General features: G+C 38.0%; 1 protein-coding gene across 1 annotated transcript in view; it reads left to right on the top strand.

Annotated features, from left to right (window-relative positions):
* LEO1 (LEO1 homolog, Paf1/RNA polymerase II complex component) overlaps window positions 1-27,100 on the top strand; it is a 49,658-nt gene that overhangs the window by 2,508 nt on the left and 20,050 nt on the right. The window contains exons 2-6 of the mRNA XM_081227967.1: window positions 10,469-11,227; window positions 13,979-14,083; window positions 18,436-18,530; window positions 19,497-19,642; window positions 20,362-20,446. Of these exons, the coding sequence (XP_081084093.1) occupies window positions 10,469-11,227; window positions 13,979-14,083; window positions 18,436-18,530; window positions 19,497-19,642; window positions 20,362-20,446 (1,190 nt within the window). The remainder of the gene's footprint in view (window positions 1-10,468; window positions 11,228-13,978; window positions 14,084-18,435; window positions 18,531-19,496; window positions 19,643-20,361; window positions 20,447-27,100) is intronic.

The raw sequence follows: 27,100 nt of genomic DNA, 5'->3' as shown, positions 1-27,100 counted from the left end.
ATTTATGAGGGATATTGGTCTGTGGTTTTCCTTTTTTGTGATTTTTCGTCTGGCTTTGGTATTGGGGTAATGCTGGCTTAGAATGTGTTAGGAAGTGTTCCCTTTACTCAAGTTTTTGGAAGAGTTTGAGAAGGATAGGTATTAATTCTTCTCTAAATGTTTGATAGGATTCACCAGTGAAGCCATCTTGTCCTGGCTTTTCTTTGTTGGAAACTTTTTGATTACTGATTCAAACTATACTTGTTATAGGTCTATTCAGATTTTGTTTCATCTTGAGTCAGTTTTGGTAGATTGTGTATTTCTAGGAATTAATCCATTTCATCTAAATTAACTTGTTGGTATACAGTTGTTTATAGTGTTCTCTTTTAGTCTTATTTTCTGAAAAATTAGTAGTAAAATCCCCATTTCCATTCCTGATTTTAGTAACTTGAGGGTTTTTTTCCCCTTGGTCAGCCTAGCTAAAGGTGTGTCAATCTTAAGTTTTTAAAGAATGAACTTTTGGTTTCATTGATTCTATTATTTTTTCTGTTCTTTATTTTATTTATTTCTGCTCTAATCTTTATTATTATTTTTTCCTTCTGCTTGCTTTGGGTATAGTTTTCTTTTTCTAGTTCCTTAAAGTGAAAGTTTAGATTATCAGTTTGAGTTTTGTTTTTGTTTTTTAATATATGTGTTTACAGCTACAAATTTCCCTTTTTTAAAAATTAATTTAGTTGTTTATTTATTTATTTATGGCTGCGTTGGATCTTCGTTGCTGCGCGCAGGCTTTCTTTAGTTGCGGCGGGCGGGGGCTACTCTTCGTTGCGGTGCACGGGCTTCTCATTGCGGTGGCTTCTCTTGTTGCGGAGCATGGGCTCTAGGTGCGTGGCTTCAGTAGTTGTGGCTTGCGGGCTCTAGAGCACAGCCTTAGTAGTTGTGGCACATGGGCTTAGTTGCTCCGCAGCATGTGGGATCTTCCCGGACCAGGGATCGAACCCGTGTCCCCTGCATCGGCATGTGGATTCTTAACCATTGTGCCACCAGGGAAGCCCTACAAATTTCCTTTTTAGCACTGCTTTCCCTGCATCCCTTAAGTATTGGTAGGCTTTGTTATCATTTTCATTCATGTCAAAATATTTTCTAATTTCCCTTGTGATTTCTTCTTTGCACCATTGATTGTTTGAGTGCATTGTTTAATTTCCACATATTTGTGAATTTTCCAGATTTTTTTCTGTGATTGATTTCAGTTTTATTCTGTTGTGGTCAGAGAACATACTTTGTATTATTTTAGTCTTTTCAAATTTATTGAGACTTGTTTTGTGTCCTAAAATTATGGTCTGTCTTGGAGAATGTTGCATGTGCAGTTGGGAAGAATGTATATTCTTCTGTTGAGTGGAGAGTTCGACTGATTTCTATTATGTCTGGTTGTTTTATAGCATTGTTCAAGTCCTCTTTTTCCTTACTGCTCTTCTTTTTGTTCTGACCATTATTGAAAGTGGGGTATTTGGAGTTTCCAATTGTTACTGTTGAACTGTCTATTTCTTCCTTAAATTCTGTTGGTGTTTTTATTTTCTTTTGGTGCATATATATATATATATATATATATATATATATATATATTTTATTGAAGTGTAGTTGATTTACAATGTTGTGTTAGTTTCTGGTGTACAGCACAGTGATTCAGTTATATATTATACATATATACATATACATATATATTACATATTTTTTTCATATTCTTTTCCATTATGATTTATTACAGGATATTGAATATAGTTCCCTGTGCTATGCAATAGGACCTTGTTGTTTATTCATTCTGTTGGGTTGGCCAAAAAGTTCGTTTGGTTAATGAATACATTTAATAAAGTTCTTGGTGAAAATGAAAAGAGTGTGTTTTGTTTTTACTTAAAACCGAATGAACTTTGTGGCCAACTCAGTGTATATAATAATTTGCATCTGCTAGTCCCAAACTCTCAATCCAACCCTCTCCCACCCCCACTCCCACTTTGCAACCACAGGTCTGTTCCCTGTGCCTGTGAGTCTTTTTCTGTTTCGTAGATAAGTTCATTTGTGTCATATTTTAGATTCCACACATAAGTGATATCCTATGGTATTTGTCTTTTTCTTTCTGACTTACTTCACTTAGTAGGATTATCTCTAGGTCCATCCACGTAGCTGCAAATGGCATTATTTCATTCTTTTTTTATATTCCATTGTGTGTATATGTGTGTGTATACATATATATGATATTTATATATATATCATATATATATATATATGTATCTCACATCTTCTTTATCCATCCATCTATCTATGGACATTTAGGTTGTTTCCATGTCTTGGCTATTGTGAACAGTGCTGCTATGAACATAGGAGTGCATGTATCTTTTTGAATTATAGTTTTGTCTGGATATTTGCCCAGAAGTAGCATTGCTGGATCATATGGCAACTCTGTTTTTAGTTTTTTGAGGAACCTCCATACTGTTCTCCATAGTGGCTGCACCAATTTACTTTCACACCAACAGTGTAGGAAGGTTTCCTTTCTCCACACCCTCTCCAGCATTTGTTACCTGTAGACTTTTTTTTTTTTTTTTTTTTTGCGGTACGCGGGCCTCTCACTGTTGTGGCCTCTCCCGTTGCGGAGCACAGGCTCCGGACACGCAGACTCAGCGACCATGGCTCACGGGCCTAGCTGCTCCGCGGCATGTGGGATCTTCCCGGACCGGGACACAAACCCGTGTCTCCAGCATCGGCAGGCGGACTCTCAACCATTGCGCCACCAGGGAAGCCCATCTGTAGACTTTTTTAATGGCCATTCTGACTGGTGTGACGTGGTACCTCATTGTAGTTTTGATTTGCATTTCTCTAATAATTAGCTATGTTGAGCATCTTTTCATGGTCCTGTTGGCTATCTGTATGTCATCTTTGGAGAAATGTCTGTTTAGATCTTCTGCCCATTTTTTGATTGGGTTGTTTGTTTTTTTGTTATTGAGTTGTATGAGCTATTGGTATATTTTGGAAATTAAGCCCTTGTTGGTCTCATCAATTGCAAATATTTTCTCCCAGTCTGTATGTTGTCTTTTCATTTTGCTTATGGTTTCCTTTGCTGTGCAAAAGCTTGTAAGTTTGATTAGGTCCCATTTGTTTATTTTTGCTTTTATTTCTATTGCCTTGGTATACTGACCTAAGAAAACATTGGTACGATTTATGTCAGAATTTTTTGCCTGTGTTCTCTTCTAGGAGTTTTATGGTGTCATGTCTTATGTTTAAGTCTTTAAGCCATTTTGAGTTTATTTTTGTGTATGGTGTCAGGGTGTGTTGTAACTTCATTGATTTACATGCAGGTGCATATATGTTTTAAATTATTATATCTTCATGTTAGATTGACCCTTTTATCATTTTATGATGTCCTTTTTTGTCTTTTCTAACAATTTTTCTTAAGACTTATTTTGCCTGATATTAGTATAACTACTGTGCTTTTTGGTTGCTGTTTACATGGAATATCTTTTTCCATTTTTTTCACTTTCAACCTATACGTGTTGTATTGGTTCTAAAGAGACTGTCCTGTAGACAGCATATAGATGGATCTTTTTTTTAAATTATTTATTTATTTTTGGCTGCGTTGGGTCTTTGTTGGTGCATGCAGGCTTTCTCTAGTTGCAGGGAGCAGGGGCTATTCTTTGTTGCAGTGCGTGGGCTTCTCGTGGTGGCTTCTCTTGTTGCAGAGCACGGGCTCTAGGCACACGGGCTTCAGTAGCAGTGGCTTGTGGGCTTTAGAGCACAGGCTCAGTAGTTGTGGTGCACGGGCTTAGTTGCTCTGCGGCATGTGGGATCTTCCCGGACCAGGGCTCGAACCTGCGTCCCCTGCATTGGCAGGCGGATTCTTAACCACTGCGCCACCAGGGAAGTCCCAGGATGGATCATTTTTAAAATTCATCCTACCAGTTTCTTCCTTTTCATGGGAGAAGTTGATTTATTTACATTTAAAGTAATTACCAGTAAGGAAGGACTTCTGCCATTTTGATATTTATTTTCTATGTCATGTCTTTTTTGTTCCTCAATTCTTATTACTGTCTTCCTTTATGACTGCTTTTTCTGTAGTGTACTGTTGTGATTCCCTTCTTGTTTCTTTGTCTGTATATTTTTAGTTTTAGTAACTTTCTTAATGGTTACTCTGGTGACTACAATTAATCTTAATTTCTAACAATCTAGTTTGTATTAATACCAACTTAGTTTCAATAGTATACAAAAACTTTTTTTCTATATAGCTCCGTCCTCTCACCTTTTTATTGTTGTCACAAGTTACATCTTTATACACTGCCCAGTGATATAGATTTATAATTATTGTTTTATACAATTGTCTTTTAAATTAAATCTTATGAAAAAAGAGGAGTCACTAACTAGAAATACATTAATACTGACCTTTATACTCACCTGTTCAGTTACCTTTACTGGTGTTCTTTATCTCTTCTTGTGGATTCAAGTTACTGCCCATTGTCCTTTCATTTCAGCCTGAAGGACTCCCTTTAGCATTTCTTGTAGGGCACTGGCAACAAACTCTAAATTTGTTTTTATTGAGGTGAGATTTACATAACATAAAATTTACCATCTTATTTTATTTTTATTAAGGTATAATTGACATACAACATTAGTTCCATGTGTACAACATAATGATTTGATATTTATATATATTGTGAAATGATCACCACAGTAAGTCTAGTTAACATTTGTCACCATACCTTGTTACAGAATTTATCCTTCTGTGATGAGAACTGTTAAAATCTACTCTCTTAGCAACTTTCAAATATGCAATACAGTCTATTAACTGTAGTCACCATGCTGTATATTACATCCCCATGACTTATTTTTTTTATAACTGGAAGTTTGTATCTTCTGGCTCCCTTCACCCATTTTGCCCACCTCTCCCCCTTCCCTCAGTCTCTAACAACCACCAATTTATTCTCCATATCTATGAGCTTTGTGTTTTTGTTTTTTTAGATCCCAAATATAAGTGATATCATACATACAGTATTTGTCTTTCTCTGTCTGCTTATTTTACCTAGCATAATGCCCTCAAGATCCATCCATGTTGTTGTAAATAGCAAGATTTCCTTCCTTTTTTCTTTGGCTGTGCCACATGGCTTGTGGGATCTTAGTTCCCCGAACCCGGGGCCCCTGCCATGGAAGCGCCCAGTCCTAACCACTGGACCGCCAGGGAATTCCCAAGATTTCCTTCTTTTTTATGGTTGAATAATATTCCATTATATATATATGTCATATTTACAGTGGCATGAATAGTATTTTATTGTATATATACACCACATTTTCTTTGTCCATTTATCTCTAGATGCACACTTAGGTTGTTTCCATATCTTGGCTATTGTAAATAATGCTGCAGTGAACATAGACATGCATATATCTTTTCAAATTAGTATTTCTGTGTTCTTTGGGTAGATACCCAGAAGTGGAATAGCTGGATCATATAGTAGTTCTGTTCTTTTCCTGAAGCATTTTCATAATGTTTTCCATAGTGACTGCAGCACTTTACAGACCTACCAACAATTACAAGTGTTCCCTTTTCTCCACATTCTCTCCAACACTTGTTACTTCTTGTCTTTTTGAAAATAGCCATTCTAACTGTGGTTTTGATTTTCATGTCTCTGATTAGTGATGTTGAGCATCTTTTTATGTACCTGTTGGCCATCTGTCTCTTTCAGGAAAGTGTCTATTCAGGTCTTCTGCCCATTTTTTAATTGTATTGTTTGTTTGTTTGCTATTGAGTAGTATGAGTTCTTTACATATTTTGGATATTAACCCTTTATCAGATATATGATTTGCAAATATTTTATCCCATTCAGTAGGTTACCTTTTCATTTTGTTGATGGCTTCCTTTGTCGTATAGAAGCTTTTTAGTTTGATGTGTCACACTTGTTTATTTTTGCTTTAGTTGCCTTTGCTTTTGGTGTCAAGTCCAAAAAATGATAACCAAGACCATGTCAAGGAGCTTACTGCCTGTTTTCTTCTAGGAGTTTTATGGTTTCAGGTCTAAAATTTAAGTCTAATCCATTTAGAGTTAAATTTGGTATATGGTGTAAGATAGTGGTCCAGTTTCATTCTTTTGCATGTTGCTGTCCAGTTTTCCCAACACCATTTATTGAAGAGACTATCCTTTCCCCATTGTGTATTCTTGGCTTGGTTCCTTTGTTGTAAGTTAATTGACCATATATGTGTGGGTTTATTTCTGAGCTCTTTATTCTGTTCCATTGATTTATGTGTCTGTAATACAGTTTGTAATCAAGGGCATGATGCCTCCAGCTTTATTCTTTTATCTCAAGATTGCTTTGGCTATTTGGGGTTTTTTTGTTGTTCCATACAAATTTTAGAGTTCTTTGTTCTATTTCTGTGAAAAAATGCCATTGGAAGTTTTATGGGGATTGTGTTCAATATGTAGATTGCTTTGGGTAGTATGGACATTTTATTTATTTATTTATTTGATTTTTTTTTATTAGTATCTGTTTTATAACAAAGTGAATCAGTTATGCATATACATCTGTTCCCATATCCCTTCCCTCTTGCGTCTCCCTCCCTCCCACCCTCCCTATCCCACCCCTCCAGGTGGTCACCAAGCACCGAGCTGATCTCCCTGTGCTATGCGGCTGCTTCCCACTAGCTATCTACCTTACATTTGGTAGTGTATATATGTCCATGCCTCTCTCTCGCTTTGTCACAGCTTCCCCTTCCCCTTCCCCATATCCTCAAGTCCATTCTCAAGTAGGTCTGTGTCTTTATTCCTGTTTTACCCCTAGGTTCTTCATGACATTTTTTTTTCTTAAATTAGTATGGACATTTTAACAATATTGATTCTTCCAATCCATGAGCGTGGAATACCTTTCCATTTATTTGTATCTTCTTCAGTTTCTTTCATCAGTGTTTTCAGCGTACAGGTCTTTCACCTTTTTGGTTAAATTTATTCTAAGTATTTTACTTTTTTTGATACAATCGTAAATGGGATTGTTTTCTTAATTTCTCTTTCTGATAGCTTGTTATTAGTGTAGAGGATCACAACTGTATATTGATTTTGTATCCTGCAAGTTTATTGAATTTATTTATTAGTTCTAACAGTTTTCTGGTGGAGTCTTTAGGATTTTCTATATATAATATCATGTCATCTGCAAATTGTGACAGTTTTACTTCTTTTCAGTTTGGTTGCAGAATATGCCATTTTTTTTCTTTCTCTAGTTGTGTCGCACGGGCTCCAGGATGCATGGGCTCTGTAGTTTGCAGCATGCATGCTCTCTCATTGAGGCGCACGAGCTCGGTAGTTGTGGCGCGAGGGCTTAGTTGCCCTGTGGCATGTGGGATCTCAGTTCCCTGAGCAGGGATCATACCCGAGTCTCCTGCATTAGAAGGTGCATTCTTTACCACTGGACCACTGGGGAAGTCCCCGAATATGCCATTTTTAAGTGAACAATTCAGTGGTATTTAGTACCTTTAAAATGTTGTGTAGCCACTATCTCTGTCTAGTTCTGAAACATTTTCATCACCTCAAAATAAAACACCATACCCATTAAGCAGTTACTTGCCATTTGCTCCTTTTGCTAGCCCCCATGAACCATCAGTCTGCTTTCTGCATCTATGGATTTATCTATTCTGGATATTTCATACAAATGGAATCATAAAACATGTGGCTTTTTTTTTTTTTTTTTTTTTTTTTTGCTGCGCCTCGAGGCTTGTGGGATCTTAGTTCTCCAACCAGGGATTGAACCTGGGCCCTTGGCAGTGAGCGTGTGGCATCCTAACCACTGGACCACCAGGGAGTTCCTAACATGTGGCCCTTTGTGTCTGATTTCTATCTCTTACCATCATGTTTTTGAAGTTCATCCACATTGTAGTATGTATCAGTACTTCATTTCTTTTTAATGACTGAATAGTATTCCACTCTGTGTATATATCCCAATTTGTTTATCCAGCTGTTGATGGACATTGGGTTGTTTCCATCTTTTGGCTTTTAAATAGTGATGCTATTTGTGTCCAAGTACTTGTGTGAGTGCCTGTTTTCAGTTCTTTTGGGTATATATGTAGGAGTGGAATTGCTGAGTCATATGGTAATTCTTTGTTTTACTTTTTGAGAAACAACCAAACCATTTTTTATAGCAGCTGGACCATTTTAAATTACCACCAGCAATGTTGGAGTGTTCTGTTTCTCCACATCCTTGCCAATACTTATTTTACTTCCCCCCCACCCTGCTCTTTAAAATACATCCATTGCTGTTGGTGTCTAGTGATATCTAATTGTGGTTTTGATTTCCATTTCCTAAAGGCTAATGATGCTGAGCATCTTTTCATGTACTTGTTTCATTTGTATAACTATGCAGAAATGTCTATTCAAGTCTATTGTCTATTTTTCAAATGGGTTTTTGTCTTTTTGTTTTAAACATTCTTTATATATTCTGGATACTATACTGTAAGTATATACATATACTTGACAGATATATGGTTTGCAAATATTTTCTCCCATTCTGTAAGCTGTTTTTTCGCTTTTTTGATAATGTCCTTTCTTGCATAAAAGCTTTTCATTTTGAGGAAATCCAATTTATCTTTTGTTGGTGTTGTTGCTCATAATTTCTTCATTTTTGAAGGATAGTTTTGCTGGATATAGAATTCTTGGTTGACAGTATTTCTTTGAGCACTTTGAATATTTCATACCACCGCCTCCTGGTTTTTATGGTTTCTGATGAGAAATCAACAGTTATCCTTATTGAAGATCCCTTTGTATGGGACCTGTTGCTTTGCTGCTTTCAGGATTTTTTTCTTTGTCTTAGACAGTTTGATAATGATGTGTCTAGGTGTGGGTCTCTTTAACTTTATCCTACTTGGTATTTGTTGATCAACTTGTATGCGTACATCAATGTCTTTCTTCAAATTTGGGAAGTTTTTGGCTATTATTTCTTCAAATATTCTTTCTGTCCCTTTCTCTTTTTTCTCTTCTTCTGGAACTCCCATTATGCATAGATTGGTACACTTCCTGGTTTCCCACAAGTCTTCAGACTTTTCATTTTTCTTCGTTCTTTTCTCTTTTTGTTCACCAGACTGGATAATCTCAGTTGATATATCTTAAAGTTTCCTGATTCTTTTTTCTTCCTACTCACATCTGCTGTTTAGTCCCTTTAGTGAATTTTTCATTTCAGTTATTGTACTTTCCAACTCCAGAATTTCTGTCTGGTTCTTTTTTTATAATATCTGTCTTTTTATTGATATTCTCTATTTGGTAAGATATCATTTTCATTGACTGGGCTTCTTCAGGGACAGTGTGTAGCCTTTTTGCATATGTATGGGCCATGCTTCCTTCTTTCTTTGCAGGCCTTATAATTTTTTGTTGATAAATGGACATTTTGAATATTATAATGTGGTGACTCAGGACAGCACTCTCTTCCCCCCACCCCCCCAGCATTTGTTGTTGCTCTTTGTTTTAGTAGTTATTGTTTAGTGACTCTTTTGAACTAATTTTTTAAAGTCTGCAGTCTTTGTTGTGTATAGCCACTAAAGTCTCTGTTCCATTAGCTTAGTGGTCAGCTAGTGATTGGACAGAGATTTCCTTAAATGCAAAAAAAAGAAACAACAATAACGAAAAACTCCCAGCCTTTGCAGATTGGCTCTGTGTATGTGTTAGGGCATGCTTTCAACACTCAACCAGGTTGTTTACAACCTGTCTTTGCCTTCATTTCCTGCTTGCACAGAGCCTGAAGGTCAGCTGGAAGTGAGAGCTTAGGGCCTTCTTGGTTCTTTCTTGAGCATGTGCACAGCCCTGGGCAAGTGCATGGCTTTTCAGGTCAGTAAGAATATGTGGGTGGTGTTTTTCCTTTTCTTTTTTTTTTTTTTTTTTCGTTTATTGTGGAAGCTTTTAAAAGCCCTTATATTTTGTCATTCCTCAGCCTTTTCTCCCAAGCTTTTTAGTTAGTCTGTTGTTTGCCTCAACTGCTTTCCATTATCCCAGACATAGGCAACTAATACATTTGCCTGTAAATATTTTTGACCAACACTCTCAGGTAGCTTCCTTAGCAACAAGAGAGTTCCAAGTTAGGTAAGATAAAGTCAAGCCCTTTGAGCCAGTCCCTTCAGTGATCCACCAGACAGATCAAAACCAACAACCATGATTCTTTGCAAATGAGGTGCCTTCTGCTTCCTCCGTTAGTGGTACATGCACCAGAAATTTGGGCTATTATTTTCAAGGCACCCTTGACCAAGGGGTGGGTTGGGGGTGGGGGGAAATGTTGAAACACCCCTTTTTTCTTACTGAGACTCACCTATTTTTTCTTGTTAGGCATTCCCTTGGTTGCTGCAACTTTTAGTTAGTTTCCAGAGTCTGAGAAGATAGATGCTAACAGCTTTTGACAAGTTTTTTCATTGCTTTTATGTTGGGATGGACTTTTGGTATGCCTTATTCTGCTTTTTTTTGCTTACATCACCCTGTGTTTATATGATCCCATAGATTCTGATTCTGGATCAGGCTCAGATTCTGATCAAGAGAATGTTGCTTCTGGCAGTAATGCCTCTGGAAGTGAAAGTGATCAAGATGAAAGAGATGACTCAGGAAAACCAAGTAATAAGGAACTGTTCGGAGATGACAGTGAGGATGAGGGAGCTTCTCATCATAGTGGGAGTGATAATCACTCTGAAGGCTCAGACAATAGATCAGAAGCTTCTGAGCGTTCTGACCATGAAGACAATGATCCCTCAGATGTAGATCAGCACAGTGGATCAGAAGCCCACAATGACGATGACGATGAAGGTCATAGATCAGATGGAGGGAGCCATCACTCAGAAGTGGAAGGTTCTGAAAAAGCACATTCAGATGATGAAAAATGGTGCAGAGAAGATAAAAGTGACCAGTCAGATGATGAAAAGATGCAAAATTCTGATGATGAGGAGAGGGCACAAGTATCTGATGAAGATAAACTGCAGAATTCTGATGATGATGATGAGAAAATGCAGAACACAGATGATGAGGAGAGGCCTCAGCTTTCAGATGATGAGAGACAACAACTGTCTGAGGAGGAGAAGGCTAATTCTGATGATGAACGGCCAGCAGCTTCTGATAATGATGATGAGAAACAGAATTCTGATGATGAAGAGCGGCCACAGTTGTCTGATGAGGAGAAAATGCAAAATTCTGATGATGAAAGGCCACAGGCCTCGGATGAAGAACCCAGGCATTCAGATGATGAAGAGGAACAGGACCGTAAGTCAGGTAATACATTTATGAGAACCATAATGGTTTAGTAGAAGCATTAAGATATAGCAGGGGCTCATTTATTCTTTTCACATTCCTACTTTTAGTACCCTGTTTTTTCTCTTCTGTCCCTCCATTTTAGCCTTTTCTAACTCTATACATTTTGCCTTTAAACATTTTCCTAATCCATGTATTATTTCTCTCTATTCCCCTTCCATTTAATATATGATAGATGAGGAAGAAAAAAATTTAAAGAGGAAAGTCTTAGAGAAAGATGTATAGTGCTAAAGTAGCTAGATATCAAATAGTTCCGTTTTTGTGGGTAACTAAGAGCATGCCTCAGGTGAGAATAGATTTGCTTGGGCGAAAAAACCCAATACCATTGAAACTCCCCCATAGGGTAGCTAAAATGAGGTGTGAACACCAGGTTCCAGCTCAGTTTATTTGAGATCCAAAATTTCGTCCTCCAGAGGTAATCAGGCTCCAAGGAGTTTACTCAAACTAATCAAATTCACAGGAAACTATAAAAATTGAATTGCAAAATTGTTTGTTTCAAGAGCATCAATTATTTCTCTCTTATCATTGTATCCTTTCCTTTGGGGGAAAATCTACATTGGGTTCCAAATTATAACAATCAGGAGGTTACCTGGGGAGCATAATATCCAGAAAGTGAAAACACAGCTGGATGATCTCAATGAGCTATGATAGCTTGACACATGCATCCTCATCCTGGGGACATGTGCTTGGATCAGAACATTCATTCCCTAAAGACAGCAGGGTACACAGAGCTGAACTTTGGCTCCTGGACCCCGTTTTATAATGGTCATTTACACTATTTTCCTGAAGTTAACACATTCTCATATAGAATATTAAAAGAATTAGTCATCTTCTTTTTTTGTATTATATAAAAATCACTTTGATTAGGTTGGAAGTCTTCCTGAAGTAATTAATATCTGGATTGCTTCATTTTTATAAGTGATTGATTATGATTACATATTGATCCTGTCTTCTTAGAGAGCTGCAGTATGGAGAGAGGGTGTCTTTTCCCCTGTAATGTACATACCTCAGGATAGCATTCAAGACCACATTTTAGCATTATTTAGGAGAGGAGATCAGAAAATTTCCAGAGATGGATATACGTCTATATATACTATAGGACTGCAGTAAGTACTCAGTAACTAGTTCTGGGTAGAGTTATTTGTACTGTTACCAAAATCATTAAGGCTCATGCACTACTTCCCAAATACTAGCAGGCTAATATAAAACTAGGGTCATAGTAGGAATCTTATAGCTGGTCATTCTGCTTAATTCTTAACTAGTTCTACAATGGTTCTTTTTTTTTTAACATCTTTATTGGAGTATAATTGCTTTACAAAGATGTGTTAGTTTCTGCTTTATAACAAAGTGAATCAGCTATACATATACATATATCCCCATATCTCTTCCCTCTTGCGTCTCCCTCCCTCCCACCCTCCCTATCCCACCTGTCTAGGTGGTCACAAAGCACTGAGCTGATCTCCCTGTGCTATGGGGCTGCTTCCCACTAGCTATCGGGTTTACATTTGGTAGTGTATATATATACATGCCACTCTCTCACTTTGTCCCAGCTTACCCTTCCCCCTCCCCATGTCCTCAAGTCCATTCTCTAGTAGATCTGCATCTTTATTCCCATCCTGCCCCTAGGTTCTTCATGATTTTTTTTTTTTTAGATTCCATATATATGTGTTAGCATACGGTATTTTTTTTCTCTTTCTGACTCTGTATGACAGAATGTAGGTCCATCCACCTCACTACAAATAACTCAATTTTGTTTCTTTTTATGGCTGAGTAATATTCCATTGTATATATGTGCCACATCTTCTTTATTATAGTGGTTCATGTTTGAAGTTTACAATTAGGTAAATAATTGTACCTTCCAGATATATTTGTCTCCTCCATTGCAATATTTTTTTTTTTTTTTTGCGGTACGCGGGCCTCCCGTTGCAGAGCACAGGCTCCGGATGCGCAGGCTCAGCGGCCGTGGCTTACGGGCCCAGCCGCTCCACGGCGTGTGGGATCTTCCCGGACCGGGGCACGAACCCGTGTCCCCTGCATCAGCAGGCGGGCTCTCAACCACTGCGCCACCAGGGAAGCCCTGCAATATTTTTACCTCTTTTTTTTTCTTCTGTAATGAGTGGTATATAAATTTAATTATAAGTTTCAGTACTGCTTTTTGCATTCTCTCAAGTTTTTCTGCTTACAGAAACCAATGTTCCTTTTATTAATTTTATTTTAAAATTTACTATAGTAAGTTGATTTTTGTGTGTGTATGTACAGTTCTGTTAGTGTTAATGCATGTATAGATTTGTGTAACTACCACCACAGTCAAGATACAGAATAGTTCTGTCACCCTAGAAAACCCGCTCATTCTATACCTTCTGTAGTTATATACTTGCCCACCTGTGACCCTTGACAACTACTGCTCTGTTCTGTCACTGTAGTTTTGTCTTTTGGAGAATGTCATCATATAAATGGAATCATACAGTATGTAACCTTTTTTCTTTCACTTAGTGTAATGCATTTGAGACTTACCCAAATCGTTGCATGTATCAGTAGTTCATTCTTACTTATTACTGAGTAGTTTTCCATTGTATGGGTGTACCACAGTTTGTTTATCCCTAATGTTGCTTTTATTTATTTATTTATTTTCCTAATGTTGCTTTTAAAACACAGAATTCTAAGTAACGATATGACTGTGATTATGCAGATCTTCTGATTCTCCTCTTACAGAATCTGCAAGAGGCAGTGATAGTGAAGATGAAGTGTTACGAATGAAACGCAAGAATGCAATTGCATCTGATTCAGAAGCAGATAGTGACACTGAGGTACCAAAAGGTACTCCAATTACTTCTTTTATATATCTGTATTTCCATCCCTCTCTCTGCATTTAACTGTAGTGCATTCCCAACCCTGGGCACTGGCCCCAGACTGCAAGACCCACAGAAGAGAGTGTGGATACATTTAGTGTACACAGGCAAGTTATACAGATATGAGAAACTGCTTGCACTTAATTAGTTGAAGAACCTCCTTCATTCAATAGCAGAGTGAGTCTGCTATTAGGGGCTGAGGCTCTGGTTGAGGTGGAGATGGCAATGTCCATTCTTTGGTTTGAATAATGACAGTTCCAGCGCAGCTTGTTAGCTTGTTCTTTTTTTTTAGAATAAATTTATTTATTTTATTTATTTATTTTTGGCTGCGTTGGGTCTTCGTTGATACGTGCGGGCTTTCTCTGGTTGCAGTGAGCAGGGGCTCCTCTTCGTTGCGGTGTGTGGGCTCTTCATTGTGGCTCCTGTTGTTGCAGAGCACAGGCTCTAGGCACGCGGGCTTCAGTAGTTGTGGCATGCGGGCTCAGTAGTTGTGGCTCACAGGCTCTAGAGCGCAGGCTCAGTAGTTGTGGCACACGGGCTTAGTTGCTCCGCGGTATGTGTGATCTTCCCGGACCAGGGCTTGAACCCATGTCCCCTGCATTGGCAGGTGCATTCTTAACCACTGCGCCACCAGGGAAGCCTGTTAGCTTGTTCTTAAGTTCTTAATAGGTTAATATCAGATGAAGAACCATATTCTTCAAGCTATGGTTTATTTATTTATTTATTTAAATTAATTAATTAATTAATTTTGGGCTGCATTGGGTCTTTGTTGCTGTGGGCAGGCTTTCTCTAGTTGCAGTGAGCGGGGGCTACTCTTCATTGTGGTGCGCGGGCTTTTCATTGCAGTGGCTTCTCTTGTTGCAGAGCACAGGCTCTAGGTGCGCGGACTTCAGTAGTTGTGGCTCTCAAGCTCTAGAGCACAGGCTCAGTAATTGTGGCGCATGGGCTTAGTTGCTCTTTGGCATGTGGGATCTTCCCGGACCAGGGATTGAACCTGTGTCCCTTGCAGTGGCAGGCGGATTCTTAACCACTGCACCATCAGGGAAGTCCCCAAGCTCTGGTTTAGATGAAGAGTTTATAAAAACCCAGTGTTAGGTAAGGTGGGTTTGTTGTAAGGTTAAAAGATCTACCTGTTCACCTCTTCATGTGACTACGTTTCAAATGGGTAATTACTATACAGTAAAGATAAGATGTTAGTATAAAAGTTACAGCAAACATAAGTTTGATATGCACGACTGTTTTTGTGCTGAATGGTAATTAAGCATTAATGTTAAATAGTTTATATAAATTATCACAAGTAACAGTATAACTAAAGGAAACATTAAGAGAGTCAACTAGAGAGAAAAGGAGAGAGCTGGACAGAACAAGCTCTGGGGTTTACTTAAAGATCTTTAGATCTATGTACATGGACTTCGGAATCAGATGATCCAAGTTAGAATCTCTGTGGTTCTTTGCACTTTCCAACTATATGATTTTGGTCAAATTAATTACTTACTACACTTAAATTTTCTGATCTGTAAGAGGGAGGTGATGCTAACTACCTAACAGCGTTGTTGTGAGAATTAGATATATTAGTTATCTGTTTACAATTATTTATTGAGAATCTGCTTTGTACTAGTACTATTCTGTGCACTCAGGATGTAGCAATAATCAAAACAGTTAAAGACTTCTCCCTTGTAGAACCCATATTCTGGTGGGGTCAGTGTAATGTAGGGAGACTAATAACACAATAAGTAAATGAAATGTTAGATGGTGATAAGACCTAAGAAGAAAATAATCAAGTGGGGACATGAGAGTGTTGGTGGATGGAGTTGTAGTTTTGGTGATTTTATCATATAGATGAACTTTTCAATACTTGTGACCTTCCTCCTTCCTCCTCTTTAAAAAAAAAAATTTTTTTTTTAGATCAGTTTAAGGTTTGCAACAAAACTGAGGGCAAGGTAGAGATTTCTCATATATGCCCTGCCCCCACTCAAGCATAGCTTGCCCCACTATCAACGTCCTCCACCAGAATGGTACATTTGTTACAATTGATGAACCTACAATGACACACTGTAATCACCCAAAGCCCATAGCTTACATTACGGTTCACTTCTTGGTATTGTACATTCTATGGGTTTGGAAAAATGTATGATGACATGGATCCACCATCTTCATGTCATACAGAATACTTTCACTGTCCTAAAATTCTGTGTGCTCTGCCTGTTCATCCCTCCCTCCTGCCTAACCTCTGGCAACCAATGATCTTTTTACTGTCTCCATAGTTTTGCCTTTTCCAGAATGTCATAGTTGGAATCATATAGTAAGTAGCCTTTTTAGATTGACTTCTTTCACTTAGTAATATGTATTTAAGTGTCCTCCATGTCGTTCATGGTTTTACAGCTCATTTCTTTTTAGCACTGAGTAATATAGGCATACCTTGTAATATTGCAGTTCAGTTTATTGTGCATCTCAGATACTGTGTCCTTTGCAAATTGAAGGTTTGTAGTAACCGTGCATTGAGCAAGTCTGTTGGCGCCATTTTTCTAACAGCTTTTGCTTACGTCATATCTCTGTGTAACATTTTGATAATTCTTGTGATATTTCAAACCCTCCACCAACAAAAAGATTATGATTCACTGAAGGCTCAGATGATGGTTAGCATTTTTTTTTTTTTTTTTTTTTTTGCAGTATGCGGGCCTCCCACTGTTGTGGCCTCTCCCATTGCGGAGCACAGGCTCTGGACCCGCAGGCTCAGCGGCCATGGCTCACGGGCCCAGCCGCTCCGCAGCATGTGGGATCTTCCCGGACCGGGGCACGAACCCGTGTCCCCTGCATTGGCAGGCAGACTCTCAACCACTGTGCCACCAGGGAAGCCCTTTTTTTTTTTTTTTTTTTTTGCAGTACACGGGCCTCTCACTACTGTGGCCTCTTCCGTTGCGGAGCACAGGCTCCGGACACACAGACTCAGCAGCCATGGCTCACGGGCCCAGCCGCTCCGTGGCATGTGGGATCTTCCCGGACCGGGGCACGAATCCGTGTCCCCTGCATCGGCAGGCGGACTCTCAACCACTGCACCACCAGGGAAGCCCAGTTAGCATTTTTTAGCAATAAAAATATTTCATAATTTTAAAATTTAAAGTGTTTTAAAATTAAGATATGTACATTTTTTTAGACATAATGCTTTTGCACACCTAATAGACTACTGCATAGTGTAAATACAACTTTTATATGCCTTGGGAAACCAAAAATTTCATGTGACTTACTTTATTGCAATATTCACTTTATTGTGGTGGTCTGGAACCAAACCCATGATGTCTCCGAGGTATTCCTGTATTCCATTGTCTGGATGTACCAGTTTATCCATTCACCTACTGAAGGACATCTTGGTTGCTTCTGAGTTTTGACAGTTAGGAGTAAAGCTGCTGTAAACATTCGTGTGCAAGTTTTCATGTGGATATAAGTTTGCAGATCCTTTGGGCAGATACCAAGGAGCACAATTTCTGGGGCATGTGGTAAGAGTATGTTTAGTTTGGTAAGAAACTGCCAGACTGTCCTCCAAAGTGGGTGTACCATTTTGCATTCCCACCATCAGTGAATGAGAGTTCCTGTTGCTCCACATTTTTGTCAGCATTTGGTGTTGTCAGGGTTCTGAATTTTGGCCATTCTAATAGGTTGCCTTTTTTTGTTGTTGTTGTTGCCTCTTCTTTTTCTGTGATCTGTCCTTCACCTTGTCTCAGTAACTCACTCCCATGGTTTTATCCTAGATCATGTCATTACCAATAATCATAACTCTTTTATAACCCTAATTTCAAGCAGTCTACTTTTTGACTGCCCTCCTATCTTCTTGTCACTTCCTCTACTACCCCACCTTGATTTATTGATTTATTACAGATGGTTGTTGATGTTGTTTTGCCTATACCTGGGTGAAGTTCTGCTTGAGAGGAGGGGGACCTGGGTAGACATGGACCTGTAATTTTAAAACTTGAGGGACTCTATAGAGAATAAGCCTGTGTAGAGTGCTTAAGCCCCAAATTTGAGTATCTAGATTGTAGGAGGATATTTTTGGGCTCTGGGGGAATAAAGGAAAGTGGAAGAACAAGGATGCAGTAAGTGAAAGGAGAAAGGAGTGCCTCCTGTGCAGCTTTGCCCTTCACTGGACTTGCTCCCTTCCCTCTCCACAGACATTCTCGTCAGATCTTTGAGAGCCAGACTCAGAGTTGTGTTTGAGTGGTTTCTGGGAGCTTGGTCTAGATACCTTGGGAATATGTTGAAGTGATAGCTTTGAAGAATCATTGTTAAAGATATTAATACTGAGCATTTTTTTCTCCTATATGGAAGATAATAGTGGAACCATGGATCTCTTTGGAGGTGCAGATGATATATCTTCAGGGAGTGATGGGGAAGATAAACCACCCACTCCAGGACAGCCTGTTGTAAGTAGAATTACCAGTGAGAATTGGAGGAGGGTATTAAATCTGTCTTCTATGCTGGGAAGAGGAGGTCGATAAATGAATTGCAGTATGAAAATACAACACACAGGTGACATTCTCAGTTAATTAGGGAACACTTGGTTATAAGGAGGATTAGAAATAACTGCCATGGCACATCCATCCACAGAATACTACTGAGCAATGAAAAGGATTTAACTATTGATATATGCAGCAACTTGGATGAAGTTCCAGGGAATTATGCTGAGTGAGAAAAAGCCAGTCCCAAAAGGTTACATACTATATGAATTCACTTACATAACATTCTTGAAATGACAGAATTGTAGAAATGGAGAAGAGATTAATGGAGATTAAGGAGGGATGAGGGCAAGAGGGAAGTGGATCTGACTGTAAAAGGGCAGCATGAATCTTTGTGGTGATGGAAATGTCCTGTGTCTGCCTGTATCAGGGTCAGTCTCCTGGTTGTGATATTGCACTATAGTTTTGCAAGATGTTATCACTGGGAAAAAAAGGATAAGAAAAAGAAAGAAAGAAAGAGGAAGAAAGAACTGCCCAGCATGAGGTTGGCGCCATACCTTAAGAGACTAGACTGCAAGGACCTGTGAATTGAGAACCATTGATTTAAATGTTTTTTGTGTTTTGTTGATAATCTTCTCTGATTTTAATTGATAGAGTGACTTCATATTGAAGTGCCGATTAATTTCACACTTCTATCGGTGAATATGTGGAAGGTAGATTTATCACAAAAGAGATATTTTCTTATATCGATGCTTCCAAACAGATCTTGTTTTCCATGAGATTTTTGGGGAGTTGGTTGGTAGGGATGGATGTTAGCCCTAAAGTCATATCTCATTATACTTCTTATCTGCCTAAGCAATTAAAGTGTGGAAGTTGAGCTAGACCACCTCTAAGGTCCCATCAAGATCTAAAATTCTGTGACTCTTTTACTAGGATGAAAATGGATTGCCTCAGGATCAACAGGAGGAGGAGCCAATTCCTGAGACCAGAATAGAAGTAGAAATACCCAAAGTAAACACTGATTTAGGAAATGACTTGTATTTTGTTAAGCTGCCCAACTTTCTCAGTGTAGAGCCCAGGTAAGGGGATCAGTTAATAGTGTTTTTTAATGTTGGATAGAAATATGTAGAATGTTGATATTTTTCTTATTTTGTATGAGTTGACTAATCACAAAAATGGAAAACTGGTTACGTAGCTCTGAAAAAATAAATCAAGTATATACTGTGATAGAAAAAGTATGGACTATTGGTAAAGGAGACTTTTAATGCTTGTAATTGTTTTTAGCAGTCTGGTATTTCTTATGAATTAACAGACACCACAAGTCTTTGGTTGTTTCTGACTATTGGATCCTTGAAAAAGCTGGAATTGAGAGTGGTGAAGTTTGCTAGAGAAACTGCAAATGTCTACTGTAGCAGCCATTGTGGATCTAGAAAAACTACAATGGTTTTGGACAGTTAAACAGTGTTGATGGCTATTATTCACTAAGTAACATGCAAGCTCTTGTGCAATTTAAAGTTTTTTCCCTAAGCAAAATGATGTGGAAAGCTAGAGTATGTGTATTCTACTCTTTGGAAGATATAAAAGAAAAAAGAATAGTTTGAACATTTAGCCTTGCTTGCACTTTATTTCAAGCAATATGTATTAACACCAAATTTCAAGAAGGTACAGTAATTTGAATGCTTCCTTACAGTTGACCATTATGATTTTTAATTGTGATTTTTTTAGAGTTGCATTATATAACAGTAATGATATTTCTTATAAAATGTGATTAATAGCTTATTTTAAAAACAATTTGTAGACCTTTTGATCCTCAATATTATGAAGATGAATTTGAAGATGAGGAAATGCTGGATGAAGAAGGTAGAACCAGGTTAAAATTAAAGGTACTATTCTGTGTTTTTTTTTTTTTCTTCTTTTATAAAGTAAAACCTGGGAATATTAACTTGAGACTTGAGCTTTTGAAAATGATTTTTTATGTTTCTTGTTTTATCAACAAACAGATTATCTACCTTTTCAGAATATTTTTAGAAAGAAAATACGTAGCTTTTTCTCTGTAAAAGGTGTCACTTTTCTGTTACTTTTCTCACTGTTAAACTTTTTTGATGCTTTAAAAAAATTATTAGCTACTTCCTTCAGAATAAGTTGTACTGTGGTTTGGTGTTTAGAACAGCTACCTCCATACATACTGTGGGTTAAGTTCTAACAACTTCCTGCAAGGGGAATTTCTTCAGGCTCTTTGATCGATGGATAAACAAATCAGATACAAAAGGAGAATTTATTACTAGTACCTAACACTTTACCCGTATGGCTGTCTTTGTATTCTTCCAATTGTTCTTGTTCACTATTAGGAGAGATTTTTATTGTACTAAATTCCTAACGCTTCTCTTTGATACCTTGTATTATCTGGTTACCTCTATCCAAGGACGGCTTCTAATCTTCCTTTAATCAAGGAGGATGTAAGTTTAAGCAGATGCTTTAGAGCTGAGCTGTAGCAAAGAACAAGGAGCAGTTGGGACTTCCCTGGTGGCGCAGTGCTTAAGAATCTGCCTGAGAATGCAGGGGAAATGGGTTCGATCCCTGGTCCGGGAGGATCCCACATGCCGTGGAGCAACTAAGCCTGTGCCCCACAACTACTGAGCCTGCGCTTTAGAGCCCTTGAGCCACGACTACTGAGCCCACGTGCCACAACTACTGAAGCCCGCGCACCTAGAGCCCGTGCTCTGCACCAAGAGAAGCCACTGCAATGAGAAGCCGGCGCACTGCAATGAAGAGTAGCCCCAGCTTGCCGTGCTAGAGAAAGCCCGCACGCAGCAACGGAGACCCAGTGCAGCCAAAAATAGATAAATAAATAAATTAATTAATTAAAAAACAAGAAACAAGAAGCAGTTGAACTCATGATACTGAAATTGGAGCTATGCGTTTAAAATTCTTAAATCTGAAGGATTTCCTGTAAATACTTTTTTTTTTCCTTGTGGATGTTGTACATGGTGTTAAAATATTAAGAAGTGGCAGTCTGGCATTCTTTGAATTCCGGGGCTGAAACTTTAGAGTAATTCCATATCTTCAAGTGTGATAGATCCACAAGTACCTAAAGAACCTTGATATAAGTGGTTTCCCTAAAATGCATGGGCTTCCAAAGCTTTTCAGTGAAATGTCATTACTCCTCCCTCTTAATGGAAATGCAAATCAAATGAAAAAATGGAGATAAACAGGCACCATTAACTTGGTCAGGGTCACACAATTAATAAGAATAGTACTTAGACTATTTTTGATGTTTTGCTGTTCTTACCCTTGCTTCCCCACCCCAAACCCCACCCCGGTCTCCATTAGGTTATCTCTTAATATCTTTCCTCAGAACATGTGTATCTGTTGATTTAGGCTGAGCACTGTGAATTTTTCATGCCTGTTTTAGTACCTCTGGCATTATTCTGTTGCCTTTCTTTCTCACCATTTATATAAATTAATGTGATAGTGCCTTATTTGTTTACTTTTTATTGATTTTTGCATTTTCCCCTCACGTTCTATCATGATACATCAGCAGTGTCAATGTATCTGTATTTTAAGACGATGCAAATCAGACTGTAGTATAGGCATCAGAGTTTAGAAATAAGTAGTTTACTCTAAAACCTTGGTGCTTAGAGTACAAAATGTCAGTGTATAACAGACTTTTATTTTTTATTTTAAAAAATTTTATTTATTTTTTATACAGCAGGTTCTTATTAGTTATCTATTTTATACATATTAGTGTATATATGTCGTCAATTCCAATCTCCCAATTCATCCTCCCCTGCCCCCCCGCCCCTATGCTTTCCCCCTTGGTGTCCATACATTTGTTTTCTACATCTGTGTCTTTATTTATGCCTTGCAAACTGGTTCATCTGTACCATTTTTCTAGATTCCGCATATATGTGTTAATATACGATATTTGTTTTTCTCTTTCTGACTTACTTGACTCTGTATGACAGTCTCTAGGTCCATCCACGTCTCTACAAATGACCCTATTTCTTTCCTTTTTTTTGTGGTACGCGGGCCTCTCACTGCTGTGGCCTCTTCCGTTGCGGAGCACAGGCTCCGGACGCGCAGGCTCAGCGGCCATGGCTCACGGGCCCAGCCGCTCCGTGGCATTTTGGGATCTTCCCGGACCGGGGCACGAACCCACGTCCCCTGCATCGGCAGGCAGGCTCTCAACCACTGCGCCAGCAGGGAAGCCCTCGTTCCTTTTTATGGCTGAGTAATATTCCATTGTATATATGTACCATTCGTCTTCTTTATCCGTTCATCTATTGATGGACATTTAGGTTCCTTCCATGACCTGGCTATTGCAAATAGTGCTGTAATGAACACTGGGGTGCATGTGTCTTTTTGAATTATGCTTTTCTCTTTTCCCAGTAGTGGGATTGCTGGGTCATATGGTAATTCTACTTTTAGTTTTTTAAGGAACTTCCGTACTGTTCTCCATAGTGGCTGTATCAATTTACATTCCCACCAATAGTGCAAGAGAGATCGCTTTTCTCCACACCCTGTCCAGCATTTGTTGTTTGTAGATTTTCTGATGATGCCCATTCTAACCAGTGTGAGGTGATACCTCACTGTAGTTTTGATTTGCATTTCTCTAATAATCAGTAATGTTGAGCAGCTTTTCATGTGCCTCTTGGCCATCTGTATGTCTTCTTTAGAGAAATGTCTATTTAGGTCTTCTGCCCATTTTTTTGATTAGGTTGTATGTTTTTTTAATATTGAGCTGTTTATATATTTTGGAGACTAATCCTTTGTCCATTGATGCATTTGCAAATATTTTCTCCCATTCTGAGCGTTGTCTTTTCATCTTGTTTATAGTCCTTTGCTGTGCAAAAGCTTTTAAGTGTCATTAGGTCCCATTTGTTTATTTTTGTTTTTATTTCCATTACTCTAGGAGGTGGGTCAAAAAAAGATCTTGCTGTGATTTATGTCAAAGAGTGTTCTTCCTGTGTTTTCCTCTTAGAGTTTTATAGTGTCTGGTCTTACATTTAGGTCTTTAATCCATTTTGAATTTATTTTTGTGTATGGTGTTAGGGAGTGTTCTAATTTCATCCTTTTTACATGTACCTGTCCAGTTTCTCCAGCACCACTTATTGAAGAGACTGTCTTTTCTCCATTGTATATCCTAGCCTCCTTTGTCATAGATTAGTTGACCATAGGTGTGTGGGTTTATCTCTGGGCTTTCTATCCTGTTCCATTGATCTATATTTCTCTTTTTGAGCCAGTACCATTTTGTCTTGATTACTGTAGCTTTGTAGTATAGTCTGAAGTCAGGGAGTCCGATTCCTCCAGCTCCGTTTTTTTCCCCTCAAGATTGCTTTGGCTATTCAGGGTGTTTTGTGTCTCCATACAAATTTTAATGTTTTTTGTTTTAGTTCTGTAAAAAATGCCATTGGTAATTTGATAGGGATTGCATTGATCTGTAGATTGCTTTGGGTAGTATAGTCATTTTCACAGTATTGATTCTTCCAATCCAAGAACATGGTATATCTTCTTCATCTGTTTGTGTCATCTTTGGTTTCTTTCATCAGTGTCTTATAGTTTTCTGAGTACAGGTCTTTTACCTCCTTAGGTAGGTTCATTCCTAGGTGTTTTATTCTTTTTGTTGCAGTGGTGAATGGAATTGTTTCCTTAATTTCTCTTTCTGATCTTTCATTGTTAGTGTATAGGAATGCAAGAGATTTCTGTGCATTAATTTTGTATCCTGCAACTTTACCAAATTCATTGATTAGCTCTAGTAGTTTTCTGGTGGCATCTTTAGGATTCTCTATGTATAGTATCATGTCATCTGCAAACAGTGACAGTTTTACTTCTTTTCCAAGTTGTATTCCTTTTATTTCTTTTTTTTCTCTGATTGGCGTGGCTAGGACTTCCAAAACTATGTTGAATAATAGTGGTGAGAGTGGACATCCTTGTCTTGTTCCTGATCTTAGAGGAAATGCTTTCACTTTTTCACCATTGAGAATGTTGTTTGCTGTGGGTTTGTCATACATGGCCTTTATTATGTTGCAGTAGGTTCCCTCTGTGCCCACTTTCTGAACAGTTTTTAGCATAAATCGGTGTTGAATTTTGTCAAAAGCTTTTTCTGCATCTATTGAGATGATCATATGGTTTTTCTTCTTCAATTTGTGAATATGGTGTATCACATTAGTTGATTTGCATATATTGAAGAATCCTTGCATCCCTGGGATAAATCTCACTTGATCATGGTGTATGATCCTTTTAATGTGTTGGATTCTGTTTACTAGTATTTTGTTCAGGATTTTTGCATCTATATTCATCAGTGATATTGGTCTGTAATTTCTTTTTTTGTAGTACCTTTGTCTGCTTTTGGTATCAGGGTTGGTGGCCTTGTAGAATGAGTTTGGGAGTGTTCCTTCCTCTGCAATCTTTTGGAAGAGTTTGAGAAGGATGGGTGTTAGCCCCTCTCTAAATGTTTGATAGAATTCACCTGTGAAGCCATCTGGTCCTGGACTTAGGTTTGTTGGAAGATTTTTAATCACAGTTTCAATTTCAGTGCTTGTGATTGGTCTGTTCATATTTTCTATTTCTTCCTGGTTCAGTCTTGAAGGTTGTGCCTTTCTAAGAATGTGTCCATTTCTTCCAGGTTGTTCATTTTATTGGCATAGAGTTGCTTGTAGTAATCACTCGTGATCCTTTGTATTTCTGCAGTGTCAGTTGTTACTTCTCCCTTTTCATTTCTAATTCTATTGATTTGAGTCTTCTCCCTTTTTTTCTTGATGAGTCTGGCTAATGGTTTATCAATTTTGTTTATCTTTTCAAAGAACCAGCTTTTAGTTTTATTGATCTTTGCTATCGTTTCCTTCATTTCTTTTTCATTTATTTCCGATATGATCTTTATGATTTCTTTCCTTCTGCTAACTTTGGGTTTTGTTTATTCTTCTTTCTCTAGTTCCTTTAGGTGTAAGGTTAGATTGTTTATTTGAGAATTTTCTTGTTTCTTGAGGTAGGATTGAATTGCTATAAACTTTGCTCTTAGAACTGTTTCTGCTGAATCCCATAGATTTTGGATTGTTGTGTTTTTGTTGTCATTTGTGTCTAGGTATTTTTTGATTTCCTCTTTGATTTCTTCAGTGATCTTTTGGTCATTTAGTAACGTATTGTTTAGCCTCCATGTGTTTGTGTTTTTTACGTTTTTTTCCCTGTAATTGATTCCTAACCTCATAGCGTTGTGGTCGGAAAAGATGCTTTATATGATTTCAGTTTTCTTAAATTTACCAAGGCTTGATTTGTGACCCAAGATGTGGTCTCTCCTGGAGAATATTCCACGTACACTTGAGAAGAAAGTGTAATCTGTTGTTTTTGGATGGAATGTCCTATAAATATCAATTAAATCTATCTGGTCTATTGTGTCATTTAAAGCTTGTGTTTCCTTATTAATTTCTGTTTGGATGATCTGCCCATTGGTGTAAGTGAGGTGTTAAAGTCCCCCACTATTATTGTGTTACTGTCAATTTCCTCTTTTATAGCTGTTAGCAGTTGCCTTATGTATTGAGGTGCTCGTATGTTGGGTGCATATATATTTATAATTGTTATATCTTCTTCTTGAATTGATCCCTTGATCATTATGTAGTGTCCTTCCTTTTCTCTGGTAACATTCTTTATTTTAAAGTCTATTTTATCTGATATGAGTATTGCTCCTCCAGCTTTCTTTTGATTTATATTTGCATGCAATATCTTTTTCCATCCCCTCACTTTCAGTCTGTATGTGTCCCTGGGTCTGAAGTGGGTCTCTTGTAGACAGCATATATATGGGTCTTGTTTTTGTGTCCATTCAGCAAGCCTGTGTCTTTTGGTTGGAGCATTTAATCCATTCACAATTAAGGTAATTATCGATATGTATGTTCCTTTTACCATTTTCTTAATTGTTTTGGGTTAGTTTTTTTTAGATCCTTTTCTTCTCTTGTTTTTCCCTCTTAGAGATGTTCCTTTAGCATTTGTTGTAGAGCTGGTTTGATGGTGCTGAATTCTCTTAGCTTTTGCTTTTCTGTAATGCTTTTGATTTCTCTGTTGAATCTGAATGAGACCCTTGCCGGATAGAGTAATCTTGGTTGTAGGTTCTTCCCTTTCATCACTTTAAATATATCATACCACTTCCTTCTGGCTTGCAGAGTTTCTGCTGAGAAATCAGCTGTTAACGTTATGAGCGTTCCCTTGTATGTTATTTGTCGTTTTAACTTTGTTGCTTTTAATAATTTTTCTTTGTCTTTAATTTTTGTCAATTTGATTACTATGCGTCTCGGTGTGTTTCTCCTTGGGTTTATCCTGCCTGGGACTCTCTGCGCTTCCTGGACTTGGGTGGCTATTTCCCTTCCCATGTTAGGGAAGTTTTCGACTATAATCTCTTCAAATATTTTCTCGGGTCCTTTCTCTCTCTTCTCCTTCTGGGACCCCTATAATGTGAATGTTGGTGGGTTTAATGTTGTCCCAGAGATCTCTTAGGCAGTCTTCATTTCTTTTCATTCTTTTTTCTTTATTCTGTTCCATGGCAGTGAATT

The sequence above is a fragment of the Mesoplodon bidens genome (assembly GCF_964165515.1).
Source record: "Mesoplodon bidens genome assembly, chromosome: 3".
NCBI lineage: Eukaryota > Metazoa > Chordata > Mammalia > Artiodactyla > Ziphiidae > Mesoplodon > Mesoplodon bidens.
Note: the sequence above shows the minus strand (reverse complement) of the source record. Positions and strands in the feature narration are given on the sequence as shown.